This window comes from Moesziomyces antarcticus (genome assembly GCF_000747765.1).
Source record: "Moesziomyces antarcticus DNA, scaffold: scaffold_v10021, strain JCM 10317, whole genome shotgun sequence".
Classification (NCBI taxonomy): Eukaryota; Fungi; Basidiomycota; class Ustilaginomycetes; order Ustilaginales; family Ustilaginaceae; genus Moesziomyces; species Moesziomyces antarcticus.
This window is the reverse complement of record NW_014638989.1, coordinates 174,868-199,027: the sequence shown is the minus strand read 5'-3', so window position 1 is coordinate 199,027 and position 24,160 is coordinate 174,868. Positions and strand designations below refer to the sequence as shown.

Sequence of the window (24,160 nt, the reverse complement as noted above, 5' to 3'; positions counted from 1 at the left end):
AAGGGTGTGACATTTACAGCGCGTGCTTGCGTCTTTTTCCGCGTGGACCACAAGAAGCAAGGTGAGCAGCGAGGGTCAGTGAGGGGGAAAACGCCTGCATACGTGTGGCTTGCGGGCGGCGCACGCACACGCACACCGACGCTTACTGGGGCTTGTTGGTGGCGATGATCTCGATCCAGTAGTTGTCCTGTTGCGCAGCCAAACTGAGAGTCAGTAATCCGCCCTCTTTCGTCCAACGCGGTTAGGGAGGCAAGAACATACGGGGTCGAGGATGAAGGCGATGTTGCGCATCTTTCCGTCGGTGAGGCGCTTCTGGAACTTGACACCGAGCTTTTCAAAGCGGTCGCAGGCGGCCTGGATGTCGTCGACCGAGACGCACAGGTGGCCGAAGCCCTTGGGCTCGTTGTTGCCGTTGTGGTAGGCGAACGAGTCGTCGTTCTCGGTGCCGTGGTTGTGCGTGAGCTCGAGGATGGCTTCACGCTCGCCGCGGCTCACGCCCTTCTGGTGCTGGTAGGCCAAAAAGTAGAGCGTAAAGTCACCGCCGTCGTGCTTGTCGATGACGTCCATGCCAAGCACGTTTTCGTAGAACTCGAGCGACTTCTTGGGGTCCTTGACACGGAGCATCACACTGCGCACCAGTAGGCAAGGGGGGAAGGAGGTGATTCGTTCAGCACATGAAGGGCCAAGATGGCTGTGAAGGAGTTGGGAGGTGACTTACTGGTTAAGACGGTAGCTGGCGGTCTCTGCAGAGGGTGGAAGCGCACGCGGTACCGACGAGTGAAACGCGCGAAGGGTAGCACATAGCGAAGGAGGAGAGCGGCAGAGAGAGACGAGTGCAGAGGGGGCAGAGACGTATGAGCGACGGTTGATGGTCGCAGAGGCAGCTCGAGACGATGCCTGGCTCAGCAATGGAGCGCCAGCAAGATGCGCCAAGGAGCGCTGGGAGTATTGCGGTCGGGTGTTCCGCAGCAGGGCACGGCAGGACGAGGCAGAGGCAAGGTACGAACCTGCGGAGGCTGGCATTTTGGCGATTCTTTCTAGGCGTGAGGCTTTTGGTGCTAGAATGGGGGTGATGGTCGAGAGGAAAGGAAGCGGCTGCGCTCTAGACGACCAGCTTAGTCACCCTCGTCGGCACGCTCCGATCGCACCTCGTCGGCGAGCTCAGCTCGAGTGACGTGCGGTGCGGATGCGTTGCCGTCGGTCCGTCCGCCCTGCTGCTGCGGTGTCGTGTGCGGCGATTCAGCAACGGCAACCAACACGCTCGTTTTCCCGCTCAAACCTCCACTTCCGCTTTGCATCTCTCGGACTCGGTGCACGGCTCACGCTCCCGATTGCGATCCGATCCCGCACTTGAGGCTTAACATCGTCAGCCTGGCGCGCACGGCTCTCTTGGCAGTGGCGGAAGCGCCGGCAGTTCGGACAGCAACACCCTCGTTTGACGACACGTGTCTTTCAGCTGAGTGCCGAATCTTCCTCCATCATACCTGCCGTTTCAACTCGACACCTCGGCATGTCGATTGCCCTCGATATGGACTCGGCCAAGAACCGCAAGCACGCGTCCACCTCGGCGTCTGCGCCGTCCGGCTCGGCATCCTGTTCGGTCATCGTGCCCGCCTTCCGGGAGAATGCCAACTTGCGACCGCTTGTGACGCGGTTGTTCCAGGCGTTTTCGTCGCACGCCTCGTCGAGCGAATTGGGCGATTTGGAGGTCATCATCGTCGACGACAACTCGCGCGATGGCAGCGTAGAGACGGTCGAGCTTCTGCAGTCTACGGGTTACAATGTTCGCATCGTCGTCCGAACCGCCGAACGCGGATTGTCGTCGGCGGTGGTAAGGGGGTTCAGAGAAGCTCGGGGGGCAAGGATGATCTGCATGGATGCGGATCTTCAACATCCTCCCGAAGCTGTTCCTTCGCTTTTGCTCGCACTCAACGATCACAAGAGCTTCGTCCTCGGCACGCGCTACGGCGAAGGTGTAGCCATGGATAAGGATTGGCCGTTGCATCGACAAATCATCTCGAGCGGCGCAAGGATGCTGGCGCGTCCACTCACCTCGGCCTCCGACCCCATGTCCGGCTTCTTTGGCATCACAAGTTCGGCATTCAAGAATGCAGACCACAACATCAACGCCCAGGGCTTCAAAATCGCCCTCGACCTCCTCGTCAAATCCGGCGTCCCCAACTCGGCCATCGCCGAAATCCCCTTCAGCTTCGGAATCCGCCAAGAGGGCGAGAGCAAACTCGACGGAAAAGTCATGATCAACTACCTCGAACAACTCGCCGAACTCTACAGGTTCAAGTTCGGCACGCTCCCCTGCATCTTTGTCCTCATCCTCGCACTTATCCTCGCCCTCTACATCTGGTCCCACCTCGTCTATCCGCTCCTCTTCTCCTAATCCCTTCTTTCCCCGGCCCCGCAGCTTGTGTTCTAGCAAAAAATAAAGTTGATAGTGGATAAAAGTACACGCTACGAGCTGAACTTGGCGCGCAGCTGAGCCAGACGGTCTTCGGTGGCTGAGCTCCGGATCGATGAGCCGCGCGGCGACTGCGTGGCCGACGACGATGGGCTGCCCATCGAGCCATCGCCTGCTGCTCCCGCCGCTGCCGCCGAGAAGCGCGACGAGCGCGGGGTGCCTGGTGTCGCCACTGCGCCCGCTCCCGTACTGCTGCCGTTGGCACTCGCCCCCGACGGCGTACTGCCGCGCTTCACCTCGGCCGCCTCCGCCTCTCCACCCCCCGCGGCCGCGCCGCTACCGCCGCCACCCATCACGTCCGGATCCTCGGCAGCATGGTTCGCCAGCGCCCGCTTGATGAAGCGCTGGAAGATCGGTCCCGTCTTCTGCAGCGAATTCTCCACGTGCTTCCCCAGGTGCGGATTGCGCTTCTGGAACTCGTACAGCTCCCGGATCCCCTGCCGCGACTCGGTCTTGTTCGAGATGCGCTGGAAAATGTCGCGCAGCTCGGCGTGGTGCGTGCTGCTCCCGTCGTCCACGCCGCTGCTGCTGCCGGTGCCGGCACCTGCGCCGTGGCCGTTGCCCGCGCTGCTCTGGCTACCCGCCGCACCCCTCGCCCGCGCCGCAGAAGCGGAATCCGCATCGCCGCCATCCACATCCGCGACCGCCGCCTTGTCCGCACCCGCACCTTCGTCCGCCGCCACGTTGAGCATGCGGATGAGGTACTTGTAGACGTAGCTGTTCTCGGGCTGCGGGATCATGTCGAGCATCCCCAGCGCCTCCTCGCCAAAGTGATTCGAGGTGTGCGAGAGGATGATCTTGACCGTGCGCAGCGGTAAGTCGGCGAGCGGCACGCCGTCCTGCGCGCGCTGCCGCCACTCGGACGGCGCGATCGCCTGCAGGAAGCTCTCGACGTCCGCAAACAGCTGCTGCGGCTCTACCTGCCCCTGCGCCAGACTCTCCTCGAGCCGCTTGGCGATCTTCCACAGGCACTTGACCAGCAGCTCCGAGAATTTGGAGCGCGTCTCGAGCACCTCGCCCTCGAGCTCGCGCAGGTCCTCGGTGGCCTCGGTGAGCATCTGCAGGCACGCGCCGTACAGCAGGTTCAGGTTGCACGCCGAGAAGCACCGCAGCACAATCACGTTGAGGAACTTGGACTCGTTCTGCGCCGCCGCGTCGTCGCTGCGCGACGTCGACTGGATCAGCTGCTGCAGCAGCACCGTCAGCAGTGGGATCAGCGCCGAACGCGACAGGTACGACCCCAGCGTCCGCCCCTCCTCCCACACGCGGTTCTTGTCGAACAGCGACGTGCTCACCACCAGCAGATGCTTCTTGAGCCGCTCGTGCCCGAACTCGCCCGCGTCCGTCGCAAATGCGCGCTGCATCTGCTTGCTCAGCACAATCGCAAGCTGGTCCACGTGCAGGATGAGCTGCGGCTCCTCCTCGCGTATGAACGCCTCGACGTGCTTGAGCGCAAGCACGCTCTGCTCGACCTTGCTGCTCACCACCAGGTTGATCGCCTGGTCCACCGTCAGCTCTTCGTCCTCCTCGGCGGGCATCTCGTCGCCCACCAGCTCGTCGCGTTCCGATGCCAGCATGCTGGTGGGAGGGCCAGCACCATCGCCGGGTGCCCGAAGCATCGACGCTCTCGGTGACGGTACCCCGGTCGAGGTTCGTGTAGCGCGAGGGAGCCCCACTGTTGACTCGCGGCGTGCTGCGCCAGCACCAGCCGCGCCAGGCGCGGGCAGTCGACTCCTCGCACCTGCTGCAGCTCCTGCTGAGGATGGCAGCATCGAGCCGGGTCGCGCGAGTCGCGAGGACGGCGGACCAGCCGAAGCACGAGCCGGCGACGACGTCCCTGCGGATGGAATCACCGACGCACGAGGGCCAGCACGAGCCGTGGCGCTGGCCGTCGGCGGCGGTCGAGCACCAGCTGCCGCTGCAGCCGTCGAGGGTGCCGTGGTTCGCTTGAGTCTCTCCTCGAGCATCGACATTTCCTTGCCCGGAAGCGAGCCCACCAGCTTGTACACCTCGTCCCCGATGATCTTGTACGCCTCGCCGAGCGCCGAGAGCGCCGCGGTGCGCACGTTGGCGTCGCGGTCGCTGATCTGCTTAGCGATCACCGGCAGCGTGCGCGATGGCGAGCACACTTGCAGCCCGTTCTTGGAAAACAGGTACCCGACTTCGCCCAGACACTCGGCGCGGACGCGCGCATTCTTGGACGGCAGGCCGTTCTCGAGGTAGCACGTGAGCAGCTTGCTCGGCGGGAAGATGAAGGTCATCTTGCGGAAGATCTCGCGGATGCGGTCGCGGAAGGCCACCTTGGCGTCGCCAAACTTGGCGGTGAGGCAGGGCAGGATGCACACGGCCTCGTAGTCGCTCATGTGGTACTGCTGCGTGCTGAGCATGGCCACGAGGTGCTCGAGGATATCGAGGCACTTGAGCGACAGACTCGTGTTGTTGTCCGTCAGACGGATCGAGACGTACTTGAAGATGAGATCCGAGTTGGCTAGCGTGCGCTCCATGGTCTCTTCGGGCGAAAGTCCGTACTGCTCCTCGGCAAACGTCGGGCTGGAGATGAAGTCGGACAGCAGCGTCAAGGCAGCATAGAAGCCCTTTTCCGCCGAGTGACTCTTGCTGAACATGGAGTCGGTGATGCCGCGGCTCAGCTGGCCTTCGCACTGCTGTCGCAGCACCTCGACGAGCTCGGGACGCGGCGCGCCGTCGGCTCCAATCCAGCTGGCGCCCTTGCCCTCTCGCTTTTCGCGCAGCGCCTTTGCCTTGATATCGGACGCAATTAGCGGTGCAGAGCGGTCCACGGCGTTTCCGCTTCCAGTACCTGAGCCCGATGCACCTGCCGCAGACCCCGATGCGTTGCGCGGGGCAGAGCCACTGTCGGTCGCATCCGAGGCGAGTCGGGACTGGCGGGCGATGGTGCTCGAGGGTGCCTTGAGCGATCGGCCAACAGCGGACGGTGGCTTGATGCCGCCTGGCCGCGCGATCGTCGATGCACGAGGTGACGCCGATGTGGCAGCTGCTGAGCTTGCTCCAAGGGGCCTGGCGGGCGAGGCTGCACCTGTTCGGGCGCTGGTCGCAGCCACACGCGAGGTCGCTGCCGAGACGGGAGCAGCGGGCGCTGCTGCAGCGGCAGGGGCAGCGGACGCAGCCGTGCTTCGAGCCAGAGTCTGTGCTTGCGCCTTGGCGGCGTCGATGAGCGGGACGGCAGTGTTCTTGGAAGCGGTCTTGAGTTGGTTGGCCTGCTCCAACACATGCTTGTAGCCGGCGCGCATGACGATGTAAGGCAGACACGCGATCGACGCCTTTCGCACCGCAGCGAGCTTGTCGTCGAGGCACTGAACGCAGGGCAGCGCAAGCGGTGCCAGATCCATGCCCTTCTCTGGGGGATGCGCCTCGAACCACTCGGCGAGCCACCCAAACAGTTCCTGCTTGAGCATTGGATTGGCGGCCTTGCTGTCCAAGACGGTGCCGAAGCCGGGAAGCAAGGGCGCGGCGCCGACCTGGTTGGCGATGGCTGTGAGCGCAGTGGTCGCAGCGGCTCGAACGGGAGCTTTGGCATCGGCAAGCACTTGCGCGATGGCGGGTGCGAGGATGCGCGCCTGCGGCTCAAAGTGCTTGTTCATGCCTGCTGCGATCTTGGCGATGGCATCGAGAGCCATGGACTTGCACATGATGTTGCTGTCCGAGCATCGCGTCTTGAGCGCGTTGGCAAGCTCGGCCATGTTGCCTTTGAGGCGACTGTTGGCGTTGACCACGGCCAGCACCTCCTCGAGACCCTCTTTGCGCTCCTTCCAGTTGGCGTCGCCCATGCGTGCGATGGCGGTGGCGGGTACGAGACGGTCGAGATCGACGCGGGGGACGAGCTCATCGAGCATGTCTTCGTCGACTCCGTTGTCCTGGGCGGGAGCGCCGGCGCCTGCTGCAGCTGCTGATCCGGCAGCCGCCTTGCTCGCAGGTGCCTTGGTCTCGTCGCCGAAGCGGACGGGTGCAGGTGGCGGGTTGGAGGCGGCCTTCTCGATTTCGCCCTCGATGGTCGTCCTGAGCTGCGGATTGAGGTCGGCGACAAATGCGTTGAGCGCCGTGCCGAGGAAGCGCGCGAGCGTGCCGATCGCCTTGGTGGCGTTGGTGCGGACCGCGGCGTTGGCGGACTTGAGGCAGTTGACGAGGTAGTCGATGAGCGATCGTACGTCGACTCCGGCGGTTCCGAACTCGAGCAGCGTCTGGTCGACCCAGAGGATGGAGTCGGCGATGGCCTTGGGAGCCTTGAGCGAAGCGAGCGGACCGAGTGCCTGGGCGAGAAGGAAGCCAAACGACGTCTTTTCAGCAAAGATGACAAGCGTCTCGCCGGCAGGCGTCTTGAGCTTGATGTCGCCGAGTTTGTCGCACAGCGGCTGCACAGAGAGCGCGATCGATGGACGACCGAAAGTGGGGCAGTCGTTGGCGAGCAGTTGGAGCGCCTTGTACACTTCGGCCATGACCTGGAAGTTGCTCTCCTTCCAGCCGGGCTTCTTGCCGAGCGCACGGACGATGACTTCGGCTTCGACGGATTCGGCCTCGACTTTGAGCCAGTCGTTGAATTCGGACATGCCCGCCAGACGCTCCTTCCAGTTGCTGCTGGCTAGCTGGGTGGCGATGCCGTTGGGGATGAGCTCTGCGGCTCGAGATTCTGCGTCGTCCGGGTGGAAGCGATACTTGACGGGCTCGGTGGCGGAGGCGGCACCCTTGCCACTGGACGCTGCCGCCGGACCCGAACGTGCACCCGACGCCGCTGACGACGAAGCCGCTGCGGGTCTCCTTGCTGGCGCGCTCGACGAGGCTGCAGAGGCAGCCGCAGCAGGGCGAGCGCCAATGGGCCGGGCGGCCATGCCGGCTGGCGGCCTTGCTACGGGTCTTGGAGCTTGGTTCTCCTTGCCGTCTGCCATAGAGGGTGCAGCGCTGGGTGGTTTGGCGCGGACGACGGCAGCAGGCGCTGCACGATTGGAAGCCGCTGGAGCTGGGGCGGCCGCAGCGGGTGGCCTCCTTGCACCTGCGCCGGCAGCTGCTGCGGCGCCACCTCCAGCTCCTCCCATCTTTACGCGCACCTCTGCGGTCTTGAACTCGTCTTGGACCTTGCCCTTCTTGATGTCGTCGAGGCCGTCGAGGAAGATGTTCATGGGACGCTCTCCGATGAGCTTCATGAGCGTACCGAGACCTGCTGCACCTGCATCACGCACGTCGGGGGAGCCGTCTGCCATGGCGTTGACGAGCGCTTCTGCGATGGGCTTGATGTCTGCTTTTGCGGGAGCGACGCGTGTGGTGCGGAGGCAGCGGACGAGGAAGCGGATGGACTCTGTCTTTACGGCGGGGTTCTTGTGCTTGATGCCGGTGAAGATGGGCTCGAGAATGTCGGAGAAGGCGACGGTCTGGAAGATGGCGTCGAGCGCCTTTGCAAGCACCTCGACGGTGGCGGGCTTCTTCTCCTTGAGCTTTTCGATGATGGGCGGTACGACCTTGTCCTTGTAGCGCGAAAAGTTGTCGCGGAGGCCCTTTGCCATGGCTTCGAGGCACTGGCACGAGACGAGGACGACGTTGATGTTGGCGTCCTTGTTGATCTTGAGAGCGAGGTGGTCTACGAGGTTGTCGAAGCGGCCGTCGGGCTGGATCTTGGGCGACGAGGTGAGGATCTTGAGGACGGTCTCGAGCGTCTCCTTGCGTTCCTGCCACTTTTTGGACACGATCATGTCTTCAAAGTCGGCGGGATACTCGCGGCTGCCAAAGACGTTGACGGGCTCTGCAAGGTCGTAGGGATCGACGTCGTCGTCCTGGTCTGCTTCTGCAGCAGCGGAGCCGGCATCGGCATCGAGAGCAGCTGCACCGTTGGCATCTGCATGTGCGGGCGGAGCGGCGGCGGCCTGGAGCTTTTCGCGCTGGCTGAGGAGGAAGCGTGTGGGCGCGGGTTTGGAGGAGAGCTGAGCATCAATGTCGGCGAACTGCTGTCGGAGCTCCTTGGCCTGGATGTCCTTGAGCGTGTCGATTGTGGGTTCGAGGGCGGCGCCGATGTACTTGTGGAGTTCAAGAGCGAGGAGGGAGGCCTCTGCACGCACGTTTTTGTCCGAGTGGGCAAACATGTCTGGGAGGCGCTTGAGGATGGGCTTGGGCGCGACCTGCTTGTGGCCAAAGTCGCGGACGAGGTCCTTGATGGCGGTGATGCAGCCGGCGACGACTTTTGGCTGTTTTGCCTTGAGGCCGTCGAGGAGGTCTGCGAGGAGGGGCTCGCAGCCGACGAGGTCCTCCATCTCTGCGTAGAAGGAGATGAGGTCGAGGGCGTTCTTCTTTGTGCCTGCACGGGCGGAGCCGAGACACTTTTCGACGAGTGCGGGCACGACGACCTCGCGCGTCTTTCCTGCGGGCTGGCCGCCGAATTCGACAAAGGCACGGACGGCATCGACGCCCTTTTCCTGTGCGACGGCGTTGGTGTCGACGACGATGGATTTCAAGACGTCTGGGTTGCGGGTATATTGGCGGAAGATGGGGTCGTTTTCGGACGACGTCTTTGGGAAAGCCTTTGTGAGGTCCTCGTAGGCCGAGACACGCGCCTTCCAGAGCTTGGAGGCGAGGCGCTCCTCTATCGACATTTTGGAAAAGTCGGCGTCTGCGGGGGCGGCGCCGCCCATCATGTCGGCGCTCATGGTGGTGAAAGTATGTGGCTAGAGCGATGAGCTGTCGGTGGATGCGCTGGGCAGGCCGCAATGATTGGACGGCAGGGGTCTTGAGGGGAAGTCGACAGACTAGAGCGCATGCAGCCGCATCGAGAGCGGTTCGAAGCTGGTGGTGATCGGGTGCGCTTTGTGTGGCCAGTGCTAGATTCCTTGGGAGACGGAGGGAATGGAAAGGTCCCGAGAGGCGAAGGGGACGCTGGCGGATAGGGTGTGGAAGATGATGGAGCGGAGGTGGAGTGCGCGACGGAGATGAGCCGCGACTGCTCTGAGCGCGTGGACGGTGGGCGGTGGGTGGAGCGCAATGCTTTGTCTGCTGACGATGCAAGGGAAGGCACTCTGCTGCTGCTGCTGCTGCGACGATGCGCGAAAAAAGTGTTGCTCTCTCGCCTTGGGCTGTGCTGGTGTGGTGCCGCATTCTCCGTTGGCTGGCTCAGCCGGGCTCAAAACAAGGCCTCTGCGCCTCTGCGCCCTCCGACGCGTGTGAGTGATTGAGGGAGGATTGGATTTGGCTCTGGGAGGCCGAGTGTTGTTGTCCGGCCAGGGCGGCGCGCGCGCAAAATTCGTGATGTTAGCCAAACGCTCTAACACTTTGAAGAAAGCCAGCACGCGGATGGAGTGCCTGCGTGTTGGGGTGTTGGTTGGGCGCGCGCGCGCGCACGCACGCGTTTCTGCTGGATGTGGCTGGCCTGAGCTTGTTTACGCCCAACTGCCTCGAGATTCGAGCCCAGCTGCTTTGCACTCGCCGTCGCCTCGTAGCGGACGAAGAGGCGCGCACTGGGCCCTCATTACTCTCTCTCTCTCTCTCTGCAGCCAGTCGAGCTTCGTTGCAGCCCTCGTCGTGATTTGAAGAAGAGCTGCGTGAGCAGCAATCGATTTCACCTCGCCTCATCCGACACAGAGCGGTATTCATCACTCATCGCCGTCGGACGAGCCGAAGAGAAGAGGTTGGCGTGTGAGCGAGTGTTGGAGAGTGCTGAGGTGGAAGGACCCTCGTTTTTCTGGCTGTGATTTTGGGGCAACTTTTTTTTTTTGGAGCAACTGCAGAGCTTTCAACTCGTTTCGGGCGGAGGTGCGTGCATTTCGACACGCGGTCTCCACCTGTCCAGGCTCCTCGCTGCTCTGGGCTGGCCCCGCCAACCGTAACGACTGCTCATCAGCAGCGCCATTCCTGACAACCATCACCACCACCCTCAAGAATCGCACCTCTCATCCCCCTCACCTCCCCTCTGCGATCGAAAGGTGGCTGGAGCACGTCTCCCCACCGCCGCCCACCATGAGCCAAGATGGCGCCGAGCTGCGCTTCGACTCGCCCGAGCACGAGATCAAGCACTGGAAGTCCAAGGTGGCCGACATGCAGGATGCGCTGCGCGAGACCGAATCCAGCCTGCAGGACTTTATGGAGAGCAGCAAGGAGCTCGAGCAAGAAATGGAAAAGGAACTCTCCACTTCCACCAAGACCATCTCGGACCTGCGCCGCCGCAACGAACAGCTCACCGGCGACCTCGACGACTGGAAGGCAAAGTACTCGCGCGCGCTCCAGGAGCACAACGCCACGCTCACCAACCTCCAAAAGGAGCTCTCCCAGCTGCGCGACGCCGTCGACGTGTACAAGGCCAAGCTGCGCGACACCGAACTCACCAACGACGAGCTCGAGAATGCAGAGCGCATGATCGCTTCCTCGCTCGCCGACATGGAGGGCAAGTACAACAAGACCATCGAAAAGACCGCACTGCTCGAGGAGGAGCTGATCGAAAAGACTAGACTCGAAGAGGAAAATCAGAGGCTCAAGGACGAGCTGCGCGAGATGACCGAAGAGATGACCGTCCTCCGCGACCTCGTCACCCGATCCAGGGCCGTCTCGCGCGCGGACACGGCCGCCAGCTCCACCTACGACGAGCCACCCGCACCACGATCCGACCAGAGCTTCGACAGCTCTCCGCGCAAGCACGCCGCCTCGGCCTCCGCCGAGCGCCCCTCGAGTCGCCAGGCGCTCTCGTCGCCCAGCCTCAACCGCGTGCCCATCTCGCGCCGCCTCGGCGCCATGGGCCACTCGCGCCGCCTCAGCCGCGACGTGCGCGGCTCCGAACCACCCACGCTCGCCTCGGTGCACGACGACAGCCCCGCCGCCGCCTCTTCGTCTACAGCGCCGCGGCGCAGCCACACGCTCGGCGCCTCGCATCTCACCTCGTCGCCGTCGGCGCGGGCGCAGCTGCGCGCGTCGGTGCGAGCGGCGGCGCGCATGAACGGAGTGCCGTCCACGCCGCGCACCGCCACCGCCGCCAACGGCGCCGCCGGCTCCAAACGCATGATGGCCGAGATGATGGCCAAGATGAAGGCGCTCGAGACGCGCATCAACACGGCCAAGGATCTGTCGCGCGTCGTGTACCGCGCCGACGAGAGCGCCATCCCGCGGCCGAGCAGCCGCATGGCCGGCACGCTGCACAGCCCCTCGGGCGGCGGCTTGGGTGGCGGCGGCAACAGCTCGATGCACGTCGCCTCGTCGACGCCGCGCGCACCGCGGCTGAGCATGGACGGCAACCGGACGATCGGGTCGTCGATCCCCGTGGCTGCGCGCGTGCGCCGCCCGAGCTCGCGCATGTCCGAACGCGGAACGCCGCCGATGCCCAGTCTGGGCCTGCCGCGCGCACAGACGCCGAGCGGGCTGCATGCGCGTGCGCCCAGCCGCACGGGGCCGTCGCCGCTGCCGCTCGAATTCATGGAGCACGACCCAGCAGCGACGCTGCCGCACGTGGCGCGCTATGCAGCGGCGCAGGCGGCGTTGGGTACCGCACCGGGGTCGGCACAGCCAGCCGCGCGCCGAAGGAGTAGCGTGTCGGGCATGGTGCATTCGTCGTCGTACGGCTCGCTCGCCAAGATCCGCACGGGCACAGCCGCCGCGTCGCTACGCGCAGCCACACCGGGCGATCGTGTAGTTGCGGCGGCAGCCGCGGTGGCGGCGGGAGGTGGTGCGGCGAGGACACCGCTGTCGGCGCGATTGGCGTCGGGCCACCGCACGGGCTCGAGCGCAAGGGGCAGCGTCAACGGACCACCGAGCTCGTGGAAGTCGACAACAGCGACGGCGACGACGGCCACACTGAGCCGCAGCCGGTCCGGCTCGCTCGGCTCGCTAGGATCAGTCGAGTGAAAGGGGGTCAATCATAATTGTATAACAGCTGTACATGCGTGTGTCTTAGAGTCTGGGTTTGGGAACACTGAGTCGGCTGAACTTGACGGTGTTGACGAGGCTACCCAGTCCGCCGTTACCCCAGAGGTGGCAGGTATCTCCATGGGCGAGGGCGACTTTGGGGTTACGTTTGAAGCCTTCACCTGGGGGAGTGCCCATGCTGACGATATCGCCTGGTTTGAGCGTTGTGCCTTTGCTGAGATGGGCTAGGGTTTCGGCTGTTTTCCACAACATATCGGCGGTATTACCGTCCTGCATGACGCGATTGTTGAGCTTGGTGGTGAGGTGGACGTTGTCGGGATTGCTAATGCCGCGGGGGTTTGTGGCTGACACTAAGCATGGACCAAGGGGGAGCCAAGTATCGAAGGACTTGCCAAGTCCCCATTGGGGCACTGCAAACATTCGAGTGCGTGCCGAAACGTCGTTGGATAGCGTATACCCCAACACGGCCTTCATTGCCTGCTGCGGTGTGGCGTCCTTGAGCGTTTCGCCGAGCACGACGACGAGCTCGACTTCATAGTCGCTTTCATCCTCGGCACATTCGGGGATCACAATGTCGCAGCCAGGACCAGTGATGGTCGTGGTAGGCTTGTAGAACAGAATCGGCAGCACAGGTCGATTGGCCAGTGCGGTCGCGGCATCCTGACCCGTCTGAACAAAGTTGGCACCAAGTGCTCGAATCGAGGGGACTTCCGATGGCAGAAGGGGAGGTAGTAGAGTAGAGACCGTCTTGACGACACCCGAAAGCGGCGTGCTTCGCTGAGTAGGATCCAGCGGGTTGGCGTAGAGCACATTGACGCGAATCGGACCCGCCGAATTGGCATAGGCTACACCGACGTCCAGCGTGTCATCCACAGGTTGGCCGAAGTAGGTTTGTGCGTCTTCGCGCGCGATAAAGCGGATCAACCGCCACCAGGGTGTTGCACCAGCCATTGTTGAGACAGTGCGGATATGGAGGCAGAGACGGAAATATGGTCGGAAGGATCAGGCTGCCGACCCGTTGCCCCGCACTTCCCGCACACCGAGACCGGAAAAAACCTCCACTTGAACGCGGCATGACGCCGATGCCCAAAATGACACCTCTGTCGGGCGCGCTCCGGGCTGCTCCCAAGCTCGTCTGCATGCCGATCGTTATGTCCGGTGCCGTATCGCTCTGCAAGCTGAGGCGGCTGGGGCTGACACACCGACGTCGCTCAGTCCGTGCGCCTCCAGCCCTTCGCAATGCGTTATAAGCCGGGCTTTTGCAACCTCACGGATGTCCCTACTCCTGCATAGTCCTTATGTCCTTTCGGATTGCTCCCATCGCCCGCACGTTTGCCTCTCGCACCAGCCACCGCCAATTCAGCACTTCCCTCAAGTCCAACATGAAGCCCGTCCAACTCTACACCGCCGGCACGCCCAACGGCCAGAAGGTCTCGATCATGCTCGAGGAGATCAAAGCCTTGAACCCCTCGTTCACCTACGAGACGCACGCCATCGACATGAGCAAGAACGAGCAGAAGGAGGAGTGGTTTTTGAAAATGAACCCGAACGGTCGAATTCCAACTCTTTTGGACCCGAACAATACCGCGACGGAGTCCGAGGGATTTCCCGTAATGGAATCGCTCGCGATCATGCTGTACCTCGAAAAACAGTACGATGATCACCATGCTTTCTCATGGCCTGATACCGACCCTAAGGCTCAAAACTATCGCAATCTCACCCTCCAGTGGGCCAGTTGGCAAATGGCGGGCCAGGGTCCCATGCAAGGACAGGCGAACCACTTCCGAATGCAAGCTACGGGCGACTCGAAGAACGTAGTCCCTTACGGACTGAAGCGATACCACGACGAAACAGTGCGTCTTTACGCCGTCCTCGAGCGTGGGCTCGAGGGCCGCGACTACCTGGTGGGCGACGGCAAGGGCAAGTACTCGCTCGCGGATATGATCATCTTCCCCTGGGCGCTGTGGTACCGCTTCGCCGGCATCCGCAACGACGAAGTGGGCCCCAACGTCAAGGCCTGGATCGAGCGAATTAAGCAACGCCCTGCCGTCCAAAAGGGTCTGGCTGTTCCTAAGCCCTCCGAGCTCCTCAAGAACCTCGAAGACGTAAGTTCCCCTCCATCATCCCCACAACCAAAGGAAGCAGAATGGTCAAACTGACAAGTGCAAATGTTGTAAAATCTAGCCCAAATGGATGCCTCCCATGCCCGAGCTTTAAAATTGCTCACTCCCGCGCTGCACTGTCGCTTCTGCACTGCAATTCTCACTCCTGCTCCTACCAGCTGCGTTCGGGAACGATCAATTCTAACTACGAGCTGCATTGCGCTGGTGATGAGGCAAGTCAACACTAGGAACTTGTTTCAAGAGCTGGCTTGGGAGCATGGAGCTTAGATGCCCTGCTCGAGCAGAGCGTTGAGCTTGTTGACCTTGGAGGCGACCGAGAGGTCGACGGTGTTGCCGGCAAAGTCGACCACCAGACCGCCCTGGATGGCGGGGTTGACCTTCTGGACGATGCGCAGCGTCTTGCCGTTGCCCTTGGCGGCGATCTGCGAGCCCTTGAGTGCCGACTCGATGCGCGAGATGGTCGACTTGTCCAGCTGCGTAGCCGAGGTCACCGTCACCTCCACCTCGCCGCGGTAGGCCGTCATGAGGTCCTGGAAGCCCTCGATCACCTTTTCCGTCTCGGCGAGACGGCCGTTCTCGGCAAGAACCGTGAACAGGTTGCTACGAATTTCCCAGCACACAAGCACGATGCGGTGACAAAACGTCAGTACAAACCGATTGGGAAGCGAGAGGCGGTTTTGGCGGGAACTCACTGCGTGATGGGGTCGGCCTTGGACTTGCCCGAGGAGAGCAGCTGGTCGAGGCCCTTGGTGCGGTCCGAGGCGCTGAGCGTGGGGTTGGCGATGAACGTCTTGAGCTTGGCGCCCTCGGCACCGGCGAGCGCCGACTGCACCGACTTGAGGTCGGCCTCGACCTTCTCGAGCGTCTTGGCGTCCTTGGAGAGCGCAGCGACGTATGCCGACGATGCGTACTTGCCTGCCAATCCAAAAGCGTTCGGGCACAAGCAAATGTACCGGAGGGTGTAAGTCACAGGTCGAAGAAAGTTGGGGTCTAGTGCAAAGACGTCCAAAACGTACCGGCAAGACCATCGAGCTGGCGGGGAGCTCGGACGGCGGCAGCCTGCGAGGCGTAGCCTCGGGTAGCCTGCTGTGGAAGACGACCGCACAGAACGGGGGAGCGTGGCACGTCAGCAAAGTCGGTCGTAGGGTTGCGGGCGCTGCGAGGTGCGATGACGAATTGGGCGCAAGTGCCGCACGTGTGGCGAAGTGGCATGGTCGAGCGAGTGTGCGCGTGCGTGTGTGTGTGTGTGTGTCGACCGTGCAATTCGTGAAGACGGCGTATGCTGCGAATCTGCTGCGACTTTTGCGACTGGGCGGTGGTTATCGCAGTGGCGTGCTGATGTTGGTGATAGTTGGCAGAACCTACCTGGAAGAGACGGGGGGTGAAACGGGCGGCCATGGCTGTGATGTGGGGGATGAGAGAGATGGTGAAGGGAAGAGGGGAGAGCGTGTGTGGAGAGAGAGATGATGTCGGTAGCGACGACCGAGCTGCGATTCGGGCGGTGGCAGCAGCGGCGGCAGCAGCAGCAGCAGCGACGATTTCGCCTCTCTCTCGGCCTAGACTGCGATTTCTTCTCGCTTTGGACTGTCTGCCGCCCGCGCCCGAGGGCTGCTGCCCAACAGTCGCAATTTTCCGCGTCCACCGATCGGTTCCGCATGTGCGCGGTGCGGCATTGTATCGGACGAGAGGAGGCCCACAGGTTCGACTTAACATTGGCACAGACGGCCTTCGCTACGCACGCACGCACTTTAGCTAGCATTGGGCCTTGTGCCAGATCCAAAAGGTACAATCCCACATGCTCCTGGCTACCCAACCATCCACAAGCTCTCAGAGTTGGAGGCGTAGATGCGATGATGGGCCCTTTGTTGCAAGTGCACGGCATTGGAGAGCAAACAGGCGCCAATCAGACGGAGCCCTGGCGGCACTTGAAGCGGCTGCCTTTTGAATTGGCCAATTTGGCAAGCCTTTCGAATCGGACGACTAGAAAATCGCAGCGTGTCCAAAAAGCTCGAATTTCAATTCCTACCCAGGGTTGAAGCTGAGGCAGGGAGCGAGAGAGAGAGAGGTTGCAAGAAGAAAAAGAGCGAGAAGAAAGTGGGCGCGCGTGCTCCAAGTGGTGGCAGAGCGAGAGAGAGAGAGAGCAGAGAAGAAGCGCGTGTCTCTCTTCTGGCGTGGTGGACTCGCTCTCTCGCTCACTGGGCGCCCTGCTGCGCGAAAAATTGTGTCGCGCTTTGCTGGAGTGAATCTCTCTGCTCGCCATCAGCCTTGCGTCCACCATCCCCATATCTCCATCTCTTCTCCTCGAAAGTCTGGCTCCCTCACAACCTCCTCACGGTCGTAAGCGAGCACATCACTTCCTGGACAACCCCCACTATCGACGGAAAAGCGGTTCAATCCACCTTCCTTTTCCCGACCAACACCTCATCCCCGAGGCCGACAATCACACCACCACCGCAGAGATCGCGCGTTCCACCCCGCCTCTCTGCTCTCATCGCCTTACTGCACGCCCAACATGTCTGGCTTCTTCCGCAAGGTCGGCGACTCCGACTCCGAATCCGACATCTCCTCTTCCGAGGAGGAGCTCTCTGAGCTCGAGTCCGGAGACGAGCAGCCAAAGACCACCCAGCCCGCCGCAGGTCGCTCCCGCTTCCTCAAGGGCTCCGACGATGACTCGGACTCCGACGACGACTCGGACGACTCCGACGAAGAGTCGCTCGACTCGGACGACGACTCGGACGACGATGGCGCTCGCGCCGACGGCAAGAAGGCGCCCACCTCGCGCTTCATGAAGGGCGCCGCCGACTCGGACGACTCCGACTCCGAGGAGGAGGTCAAGAAGGTCGTCAAGTCCGCAAAGGACAAGCGCATCGACGACATGCAGACCATCGTACACCACATCGAGTCCGCACAAAAGTCGGGCGACTGGACCTCGATCAACAAGGACTTTGACAACCTCATGCGCTCCATCGAGCGCCAGCGCACCCTCGGCGAGCACATCCCCGCCTTCTTCTACAAGGCCATCTCCAACCTCGACACCTTCCTCAACGAGTCCGCCGCCAAGGAGAAGGACGCAAAGAAGAAGATGAAGGCGCCCGTCGCAAAGGCCATGAACGGCATGAAGCAGAAGCTCAAAAAGGTCATCAAGGAGAACGACGACACCATCGCTCGCTACCGCTCCGACCCCGCCGCCTTCGACGCCGCCTACGACGCCGCCAACAACGCCGCCGCCGCCCCCGCCGCCGACGCAGAGACCGCCATCGCCAAGGGCAAGAAGGAGCGCCTCGCCGCCGCCCTCGACGCTGACGCCAACGACGACTTCCAGACCGTCGGCCGCGGCGGTCGCACCGAGACCTACACCTCCGAGGGCCTCTTCAAGAGCCTCGCCGCCATCATGGAGGCGCGCGGCAAGAAGAGCACCGACAAGACCGAGCAGATCCGCAAGCTCAACGACCTCTCGGGCGTCGCAGACTCGCCCTACAAGAAGATCCGCGTCATCCTCGCCCTCGTCGCCGCACGCTTCGACTACAACGCTTCCGCCACCGCATACATGCCCGTCGAGATGTGGGACTCGGCGCGCAAGGAGATCAACGAGATCCTCGCGCTCCTCACCAACAACCGCGCCTACGTCGTCCGCGAGGAGACCGACGACTACGACGACGAGGTCGAGCGCATCCCCAACCAGGACGGCGAGAAGGACACCGTCGCCGTGCGCGGCTCCATCATCAGCTTCGTCGACCGCCTCGACGACGAGTTCACAAAGAGCCTCCAGAACATCGACCCGCACACCACCGAGTACGTCGACCGCCTCTGCGACGAGAAGAAGCTCTACGAGACCATCGTCCTCGCACAGGCCTACTTTGAGATGCAGCGCGAGTCCGACGCACTCTCGCGCTGCACCATGCGCAGACTCGACCACATCTACGCCAAGCAGGACGTCATCATCCGCGCGCTCGAGTCCACGCTCGGCGACACCGCCAAGTCGTTCGCCTCGCAGCTCTTCCCCGCGCCTGCACGCGTCGCCGAGCAGGACGGTCCGGCGACGCTCGTGCGTGCGCTCTGCACCTACCTCTACCAGGCGCGCGGCGCCCAGGCCGAGCGCCCGCGTACGCGCGCCATGCTCTGCCACATCTACTTCCACGCGCTCCACGCCGAGTACCACGTGGCGCGCGACATGTTCCTCATGTCGCACCTCCAGGACGCCATCCAGCTCGCCGACGTCGCCACGCAGATCCTCTACAACCGCGTGGTGGTGCAGATCGGCATCTGCGCCTTCCGCAACGGCCTCATCAAGGAGTCGCAGGTGGCGCTCCAGGAGATCTTTGCCACCGGCCGCGTCAAGGAGCTGCTCGCCCAGGGCCTCCAGAAGCAGAACCAGTTCAGCACCATCACGCCCGAGCAGGAGAAGCTCGAGCGCCAGCGCCAGCTCCCCTTCCACATGCACATCAACCTCGAGCTGCTCGAGTGCATCTACCTCATCTCGTCCATGCTGCTCGAGGTGCCCAACATGGCGCTGGCGGGCAACGACCCGGAGCTGCGCAAGCGCGTCATCTCGCGCCCCTTCCGCCGCATGCTCGACTACACCGACCGCCAGGTCTTCTCGGGCCCGCCCGAGAACACGCGCGACCACATCATGCAGGCGTGCAAGGCGCTCCAGAACGGCGACTGCAACGCGTGCATCGAGCTCATCGCCGACATCAAGATCTGGAAGCTGCTGCCCGGTTCCGAGGCGGTCAAGACCATGCTCGCCCAGCGCATCCAGGAGGTGGGGCTGAGGACGTACCTCTTCTCGTACTCGGCGTACTACGAGTCGGTGTCGCTCGCGCATCTGGCGGCGACTTTCGACGTGCAGCAGAAGCAGGTCAAGGCGATGGTGTCCAAGATGATCTACAACGACGAGCTCGCCGCGTCGCTCGACCCCAAGGCGAATGTGGTGAGCTTTCACAGGCTCGAGCTCACCAAGGTGCAGCAGCTCGCCGCGACGCTGGCGGACAAGGCCAACTCGATGCTCGAGCAGAACGAGCGTCTGCTCGACGCCAAGCTCGGCGAGGGCAAGGAGCAGAGGAGCTCCGGCGGCGACCGCGAGCGCGACGGCGGCCAGGCGGGCGGCAGGAGGGAGAGGAGAGGCGGCGCGTCCGCGCGTGGAAGAGGCCGCGGCAGGGGCAGGGCACAACAATTCCAGGCCCTCGGTCAGAAGGTCTAGTGCTCTGCCATCCCTTGGTCGCTTGACATGTTGTTGTTTTCCCCCACCATCCCCAAAAGCTCCGGAGCATGCACGTCTAGGTGTGCATGTGTATGTGTATATGAAATCTCAGGAGCATTTCTCTTATTTCCGCTCGGATCGACACTGCGTCCTCGTGCGAAGCCAGGTGTTGATGTTGTGATTTGCTGTGGCTGTTTGTCCAGGCACGTGGGAGTTTCCTGTGCGTATGGGTTGGGTGATGGGGAAAGGTCGAGGACGATGGATGTGAAAATGGGTAGGTCTATATCGTACGAGAAGGGGCATTGTGGACCGGTCAGGTGTGCGGAGCATTTTGGCGGGTTGGCAGCCGGGGCATTTTTGAAGGCGGCGGCTTTTCGGCGCGTTTGGATAAGCGTGCATCTGCCCGCACCCCACACTCCGGCGACTTTTGGTGTTCTTGATCAACCATATCGTCCTGTGTGCATTCCTATCGACACCACAATCGATACTCCTTGGGAGGGTAGGATCTACTTAAAGGGCTGCTGGAAACTACAACGCAGCATTGGGACAGTACAAATGGCCGCAACATATGCTCTGCAAACATGATTCGATCGGCATCTGCGGTTCGAGGAGCACGAGCTTCAACCTCGAAGCTCGTCGCACGGGCTGATGATGGATGGCCACCGGCTTGGCTCTTGCCATCGATTAAGCAGTTCTCGACAGCATCCGTCTTGCGGTCTTCGAAAGGTGCGGAGAGGTATGCGTTTCCGAGCAAGCCGAATCCTACGCCGTACGAGATCTTTCACTTCCCCAAGCGCGGGGTTACATCGGCGGAGGTGAAATCGCGATACTACGATCTCGTTCGTACACTTCATCCTGACCGCTACACCCCGGATCAAGGTAAAACAAAGTCGCAAGTAGAAGAAGAGTTTAAGCAAGTCGTTCAGGCGTACAACATTCTGAAGGATAGCAAGAAGAAGCACCTGTACGATCGTGCCGGTCTAGGATGGACCCAAACCTCACCCTCAATTGCTACGTGGCAAGATCGTAGATACACCCGACGCTATTCTCCAGGCTACCGTGGTGAAGGCCATGACAGATTCGGTTGGCAGAACCACGATTTTTACTCCAACTTCACTCGACCCTCTGCAAGTGCAGCTGGCTGGAACGGCGGTAACGGCAGAATCACAAACGGATACTTTATCAGCGCCATCTTTGTCGTCACCTGGGTCCTGGCAGGTCTCCAGTACTCGAGGCTCAGCCTGCAGAGTCAAAAAGCCATCGAAAGAGCCGATAAACACCATCTGGACGCCGCAAAGAGCCTCAACGAAGCAAGACAAATCGCCCGCTCCGACGAGGGAAAACAGCGTTGGGTCGCAATCCGTCAAAGAGCAAGAGAACAAAAGTTCCTCCAAGCCCAACAACACTCCCAGGACATTGACAATCCCTACGGAATAGGCCACGGCGGTCCAAGCGGCAAACAAGCCGCTGAGGAACGCTTCCAAAACGCTCTTCCCCCTCCAGCAATACCCTAAGACCCATGCATGCAATCCACACTCTTTGTCTTTTGAGGGAAAAATGGTCTGTGCATTGCCGCTCACAGCGCCGCCAGACGCGCCTGCTCCTTGTCGCGCTTGAGCTGCTCGAGGCGCTGCCGGCGCTCGGCGCGCTTGCGCTCCAGCTCGGCCTTCTTCTCCTCTCGCGACAGCGGCGCCGCGGCGGCGGGCGTGGCGGGCGACGCGCTGCGGCTGCGCTCGTCTTGCACGTCGTCCTGGTCGTCGAAGGATGCCCACGTGTCGTCGGGCGCCGGCACGGCCATCGACGCCGGCACCGCCGAGAACGCCTGCGCTGTCAGCTCCTGCGATCCACCCAGCTCCGCCCCCGCTGGCTCGGGCGTCGCCTCGGCACTCTCAGCAGCATTCGCGGACCAGCCCTCGTCACCACCCCACGCCGCCTCCTCCTGCTCCACGGGTGCGGCCACGCGCAGACTGCTGCGCTCGATCGCATGCGTCGCATCCACCTGCGGCGCCACCGGCGCCGACGCCGAACGTGCTGCAGCCGCCGCCGCCCCCGCCGCCGCCGCGCGCCGAGGCCCAAGCTTGGCCTTGGCCATCTTGGTGCGTCCGACGGCGGGCGCCTTCTTCTTGGGCTGCCCCACCTCAAAGCTCGACCAGTCGGCGCTATCGTCGTTGACGTCCATGAGGTCCGTGTTGGTAGCGGCGGGCGGTGCGGCGAACGCCTGCGCCGTCGACGCCGATGGCGCATCGTCGTCCAGATCGTAGTCGAGCGCCGACTTGGCCGCGGTGGCTGAGCTCGATGCTTCCGAAAGCCAGCTGGACGAGTCGGCAGCATCGGCAGCGCCCGATCCGAGCCGGAGGCTCGCTAGCCCCGACGAGGGTGGGACGGGTGCCGAGGGCGGTGTGGCGGGCGTGCCGACTGATGTGGCTGGCGTGCTTCGCCCGTCCATCTGCGACTGCAGCTCTGCCGCCGACGAGAGCGGGCGGCCGTCGGCGACCGACGGTGCCGAGGACGAGTTGGAGAGCGACGAGAGCGCCGACGACATGGCCCAGCCCGCCAGCGCCGAGGCTGCACTGCCGGCGGAGGCGGCCATGGAGCTCGCGTAGCCGGCGCCATTGGTGCCGTCCGTGGAGCTGCTGAAGGAGGTCGAGCTGTCGAGCTGTTCGGGGCTGAGCGCGGTGTCGGGCATGCCTGCGCGGCCCGACTCGATCTTTTCGAGAAACATCTTGATGGCCTTGTCGGCTTGGTCGCGCACGAGCTTCTCCTTGTCCACCATGCACGGTGCGACGGCGGGCACCACCTGGCGCGCGCAATCGTCGTGGTCAAACGAGTCGCCGGTGGCCATCAATGCCATGAGACCGGCGACGCGCGCGTGCACGAACTGGTCCTTGAGGCTGCGGGAGAAGGCGGGGATGAGCACCTTTTTGCGCGTCGAGACCGAGAGGTGCGGCACGAGGCGGCCGAGCAGGATGGTGGTGTTGGTGCGGATGCCGGCTTCCGGGTCGACCTGGGTGCGTGCGAGCACGCGCAGGAGGTCGTTGTTGAGGATGCGGTCCGAGAGCTTGGGCGCGAGCGGGAGGATGGCGCGCAGCGTGGCCTCGCGGATGACGGCGACCGAGTCGTTGAAGCCGGTGATGAGGTTGGGCCACAGCTTGTCGGTGACGGTGCGGTTGTCCATGCGCTCGACGTAGAGCGAGAGGTTCTCGAGCAGCGCCATGCGCGTGGATCGGTCGGGCGAGGCGTAGGCCTTGAGCAGCGGCGGCACCACGTTGGCTGTCCATTCGTCGTTGGGCAGCGGTTGGCCCAGGCGCAGGACGAGCGGAAGCAGCACCGAGGCCTGCGTGCTGGCGGACGGGATGGTGCCCGGCGGTGGTACGGCGGAGAGGGCGGCGACCAGGGTGGGAAGCACCTTGTACATCAAAAAGTCGGGCGTAAACGAGTCGGGCTTCTGCTGGAGGAGATTGATGATGTCGGCTTTCTCGTTTTCCGTGGCGAGCAGGAAGCCGTCGAGGCCTCTAGCGACTTTGACGAGCGTGTTTTCCTTGAAGAATCCGCCTTCGCCCTCGCCGGCCTCCCATACCTTGGCGACGGTGCTGCGCGTCTTGGCGTTGGGCACGAGCATGCGCTGGAGCGCCGAGTAGAGCTGCTGCGGGACGTGGCCGCGTGGTGGTGCTGCGGTACCGGTCTGTGGAGGCAGCGGCCCGTTGAAAGCCTCGATGGCGACGAGAGCGAGCGCATAGCTGTCGAGCAAGGTGGAATCCATGGACGAAAGAATGTTCCAGCCATTCTGCCTCACTTCGGGTGGCGCATATCGGTTTGCATCGGGGAGCAGGGAGCCCTGGGTGAAGAGCAGACCATGAGGAGCCTCTGCGTGTGGAGTGAGGGCTTCGAATCCGGCGAGCTTCCATTCGCCTGCTGCGGTGATGAAGATTGACTCGGGACGCAGATTGCCGTGGGTAGAGGCGGCGTCGGCGTTGAGGAACTTGAGGGCGCTGACGATGGACGAGAGGCCCCATACGATCCAGTCCTGGCGTTGTGGAGTTGCGCGCTTGTCCTCGGACTGTGCGAGCACCTTGTAGAGCGGGGTTGCCTTCTCGACGGCGATGTAGACGGACGAGTTGGTCTCTGCGCTGTCGAGGAGCTTGAGGACGTTGGGATGGCGCGTGGTGCGTAGCTTCCTGGCGGCGTTTTTTGCAAAGGGGAGGAGGTTGGCGCGGGTGGCGTTGTGCGGGTGGGAGAGGTCAAAGGCGAGGACGGTGCAGGCGGAGTTGTCGTCGCGCTTGGTGGCCGAGTGGAGCGACCAGAGCGAGCGGGAGCGATACTCGACGAGCTCCTGGCCGATGGTGAAGTTGGCAAGTGGGCCGGAGCGCGTTGCCGACAGCACCGAAGAGGCGGCGGAGCTGAGCGACTTGAAGTAGTCCATCGCTGCTCGTGCTCAGCCGCCCGGCCGTGTGTGTTAGCGAGCCGTGATGGCGTGTAGGTGAAGGTGGCGCTCAGAGTCGTCGC

The 24,160-nt window shown here is 62.9% G+C and overlaps 10 protein-coding genes across 10 annotated transcripts; 5 read left to right on the top strand and 5 right to left on the bottom strand.

Moving 5' to 3' along the window:
- Positions 1-142: 142 nt before the first annotated feature.
- PAN0_021c6046 (glyoxalase I) lies at positions 143-1,023 on the bottom strand (the record flags this gene model as incomplete). Its single annotated transcript, XM_014798543.1, has 3 exons — positions 143-187; positions 262-628; positions 719-1,023. 3 exons carry the CDS (start codon positions 1,021-1,023, stop codon positions 143-145), a joined length of 717 nt encoding a protein of 238 aa, XP_014654029.1.
- A 487-nt stretch (positions 1,024-1,510) lies between these two features.
- PAN0_021d6045 (dolichol-phosphate mannosyltransferase) lies at positions 1,511-2,395 on the top strand (the record flags this gene model as incomplete). The annotated part of the gene is made up of 1 exon (XM_014798542.1): positions 1,511-2,395. One exon carries the CDS (start codon positions 1,511-1,513, stop codon positions 2,393-2,395), a length of 885 nt encoding a protein of 294 aa, XP_014654028.1.
- Positions 2,396-2,466: 71 nt separating this feature from the next.
- PAN0_021c6044 (microtubule associated protein) lies at positions 2,467-9,138 on the bottom strand (the record flags this gene model as incomplete). Its single annotated transcript, XM_014798541.1, has 1 exon — positions 2,467-9,138. One exon carries the CDS (start codon positions 9,136-9,138, stop codon positions 2,467-2,469), a length of 6,672 nt encoding a protein of 2,223 aa, XP_014654027.1.
- Positions 9,139-9,527: 389 nt separating this feature from the next.
- PAN0_021d6043 (uncharacterized protein) lies at positions 9,528-12,313 on the top strand (the record flags this gene model as incomplete). The annotated part of the gene is made up of 2 exons (XM_014798540.1): positions 9,528-9,648; positions 10,275-12,313. The coding sequence occupies 2 exons, from the start codon at positions 9,528-9,530 to the stop codon at positions 12,311-12,313; spliced, it is 2,160 nt and encodes a 719-aa protein (XP_014654026.1).
- A 45-nt stretch (positions 12,314-12,358) lies between these two features.
- On the bottom strand, positions 12,359-13,285 carry PAN0_021c6042 (fumarylacetoacetate hydrolase protein; the record flags this gene model as incomplete). Its single annotated transcript, XM_014798539.1, has 1 exon — positions 12,359-13,285. The coding sequence occupies one exon, from the start codon at positions 13,283-13,285 to the stop codon at positions 12,359-12,361; it is 927 nt and encodes a 308-aa protein (XP_014654025.1).
- A 122-nt stretch (positions 13,286-13,407) lies between these two features.
- On the top strand, positions 13,408-14,684 carry PAN0_021d6041 (glutathione S-transferase C-terminal-like protein; the record flags this gene model as incomplete). The annotated part of the gene is made up of 3 exons (XM_014798538.1): positions 13,408-13,492; positions 13,628-14,439; positions 14,616-14,684. The coding sequence occupies 3 exons, from the start codon at positions 13,408-13,410 to the stop codon at positions 14,682-14,684; spliced, it is 966 nt and encodes a 321-aa protein (XP_014654024.1).
- A 36-nt stretch (positions 14,685-14,720) lies between these two features.
- PAN0_021c6040 (F-type H+-transporting ATPase oligomycin sensitivity conferral protein) lies at positions 14,721-15,855 on the bottom strand (the record flags this gene model as incomplete). The annotated part of the gene is made up of 3 exons (XM_014798537.1): positions 14,721-15,057; positions 15,150-15,372; positions 15,474-15,855. The coding sequence occupies 3 exons, from the start codon at positions 15,853-15,855 to the stop codon at positions 14,721-14,723; spliced, it is 942 nt and encodes a 313-aa protein (XP_014654023.1).
- A 1,114-nt stretch (positions 15,856-16,969) lies between these two features.
- On the top strand, positions 16,970-19,657 carry PAN0_021d6039 (eukaryotic translation initiation factor 3 subunit 8; the record flags this gene model as incomplete). The annotated part of the gene is made up of 1 exon (XM_014798536.1): positions 16,970-19,657. One exon carries the CDS (start codon positions 16,970-16,972, stop codon positions 19,655-19,657), a length of 2,688 nt encoding a protein of 895 aa, XP_014654022.1.
- Positions 19,658-20,238: 581 nt separating this feature from the next.
- Positions 20,239-21,171, top strand: PAN0_021d6038 (DnaJ-domain-containing protein; the record flags this gene model as incomplete). The annotated part of the gene is made up of 1 exon (XM_014798535.1): positions 20,239-21,171. The coding sequence occupies one exon, from the start codon at positions 20,239-20,241 to the stop codon at positions 21,169-21,171; it is 933 nt and encodes a 310-aa protein (XP_014654021.1).
- A 62-nt stretch (positions 21,172-21,233) lies between these two features.
- On the bottom strand, positions 21,234-24,077 carry PAN0_021c6037 (ARM repeat-containing protein; the record flags this gene model as incomplete). The annotated part of the gene is made up of 1 exon (XM_014798534.1): positions 21,234-24,077. One exon carries the CDS (start codon positions 24,075-24,077, stop codon positions 21,234-21,236), a length of 2,844 nt encoding a protein of 947 aa, XP_014654020.1.
- Positions 24,078-24,160: the final 83 nt, after the last annotated feature.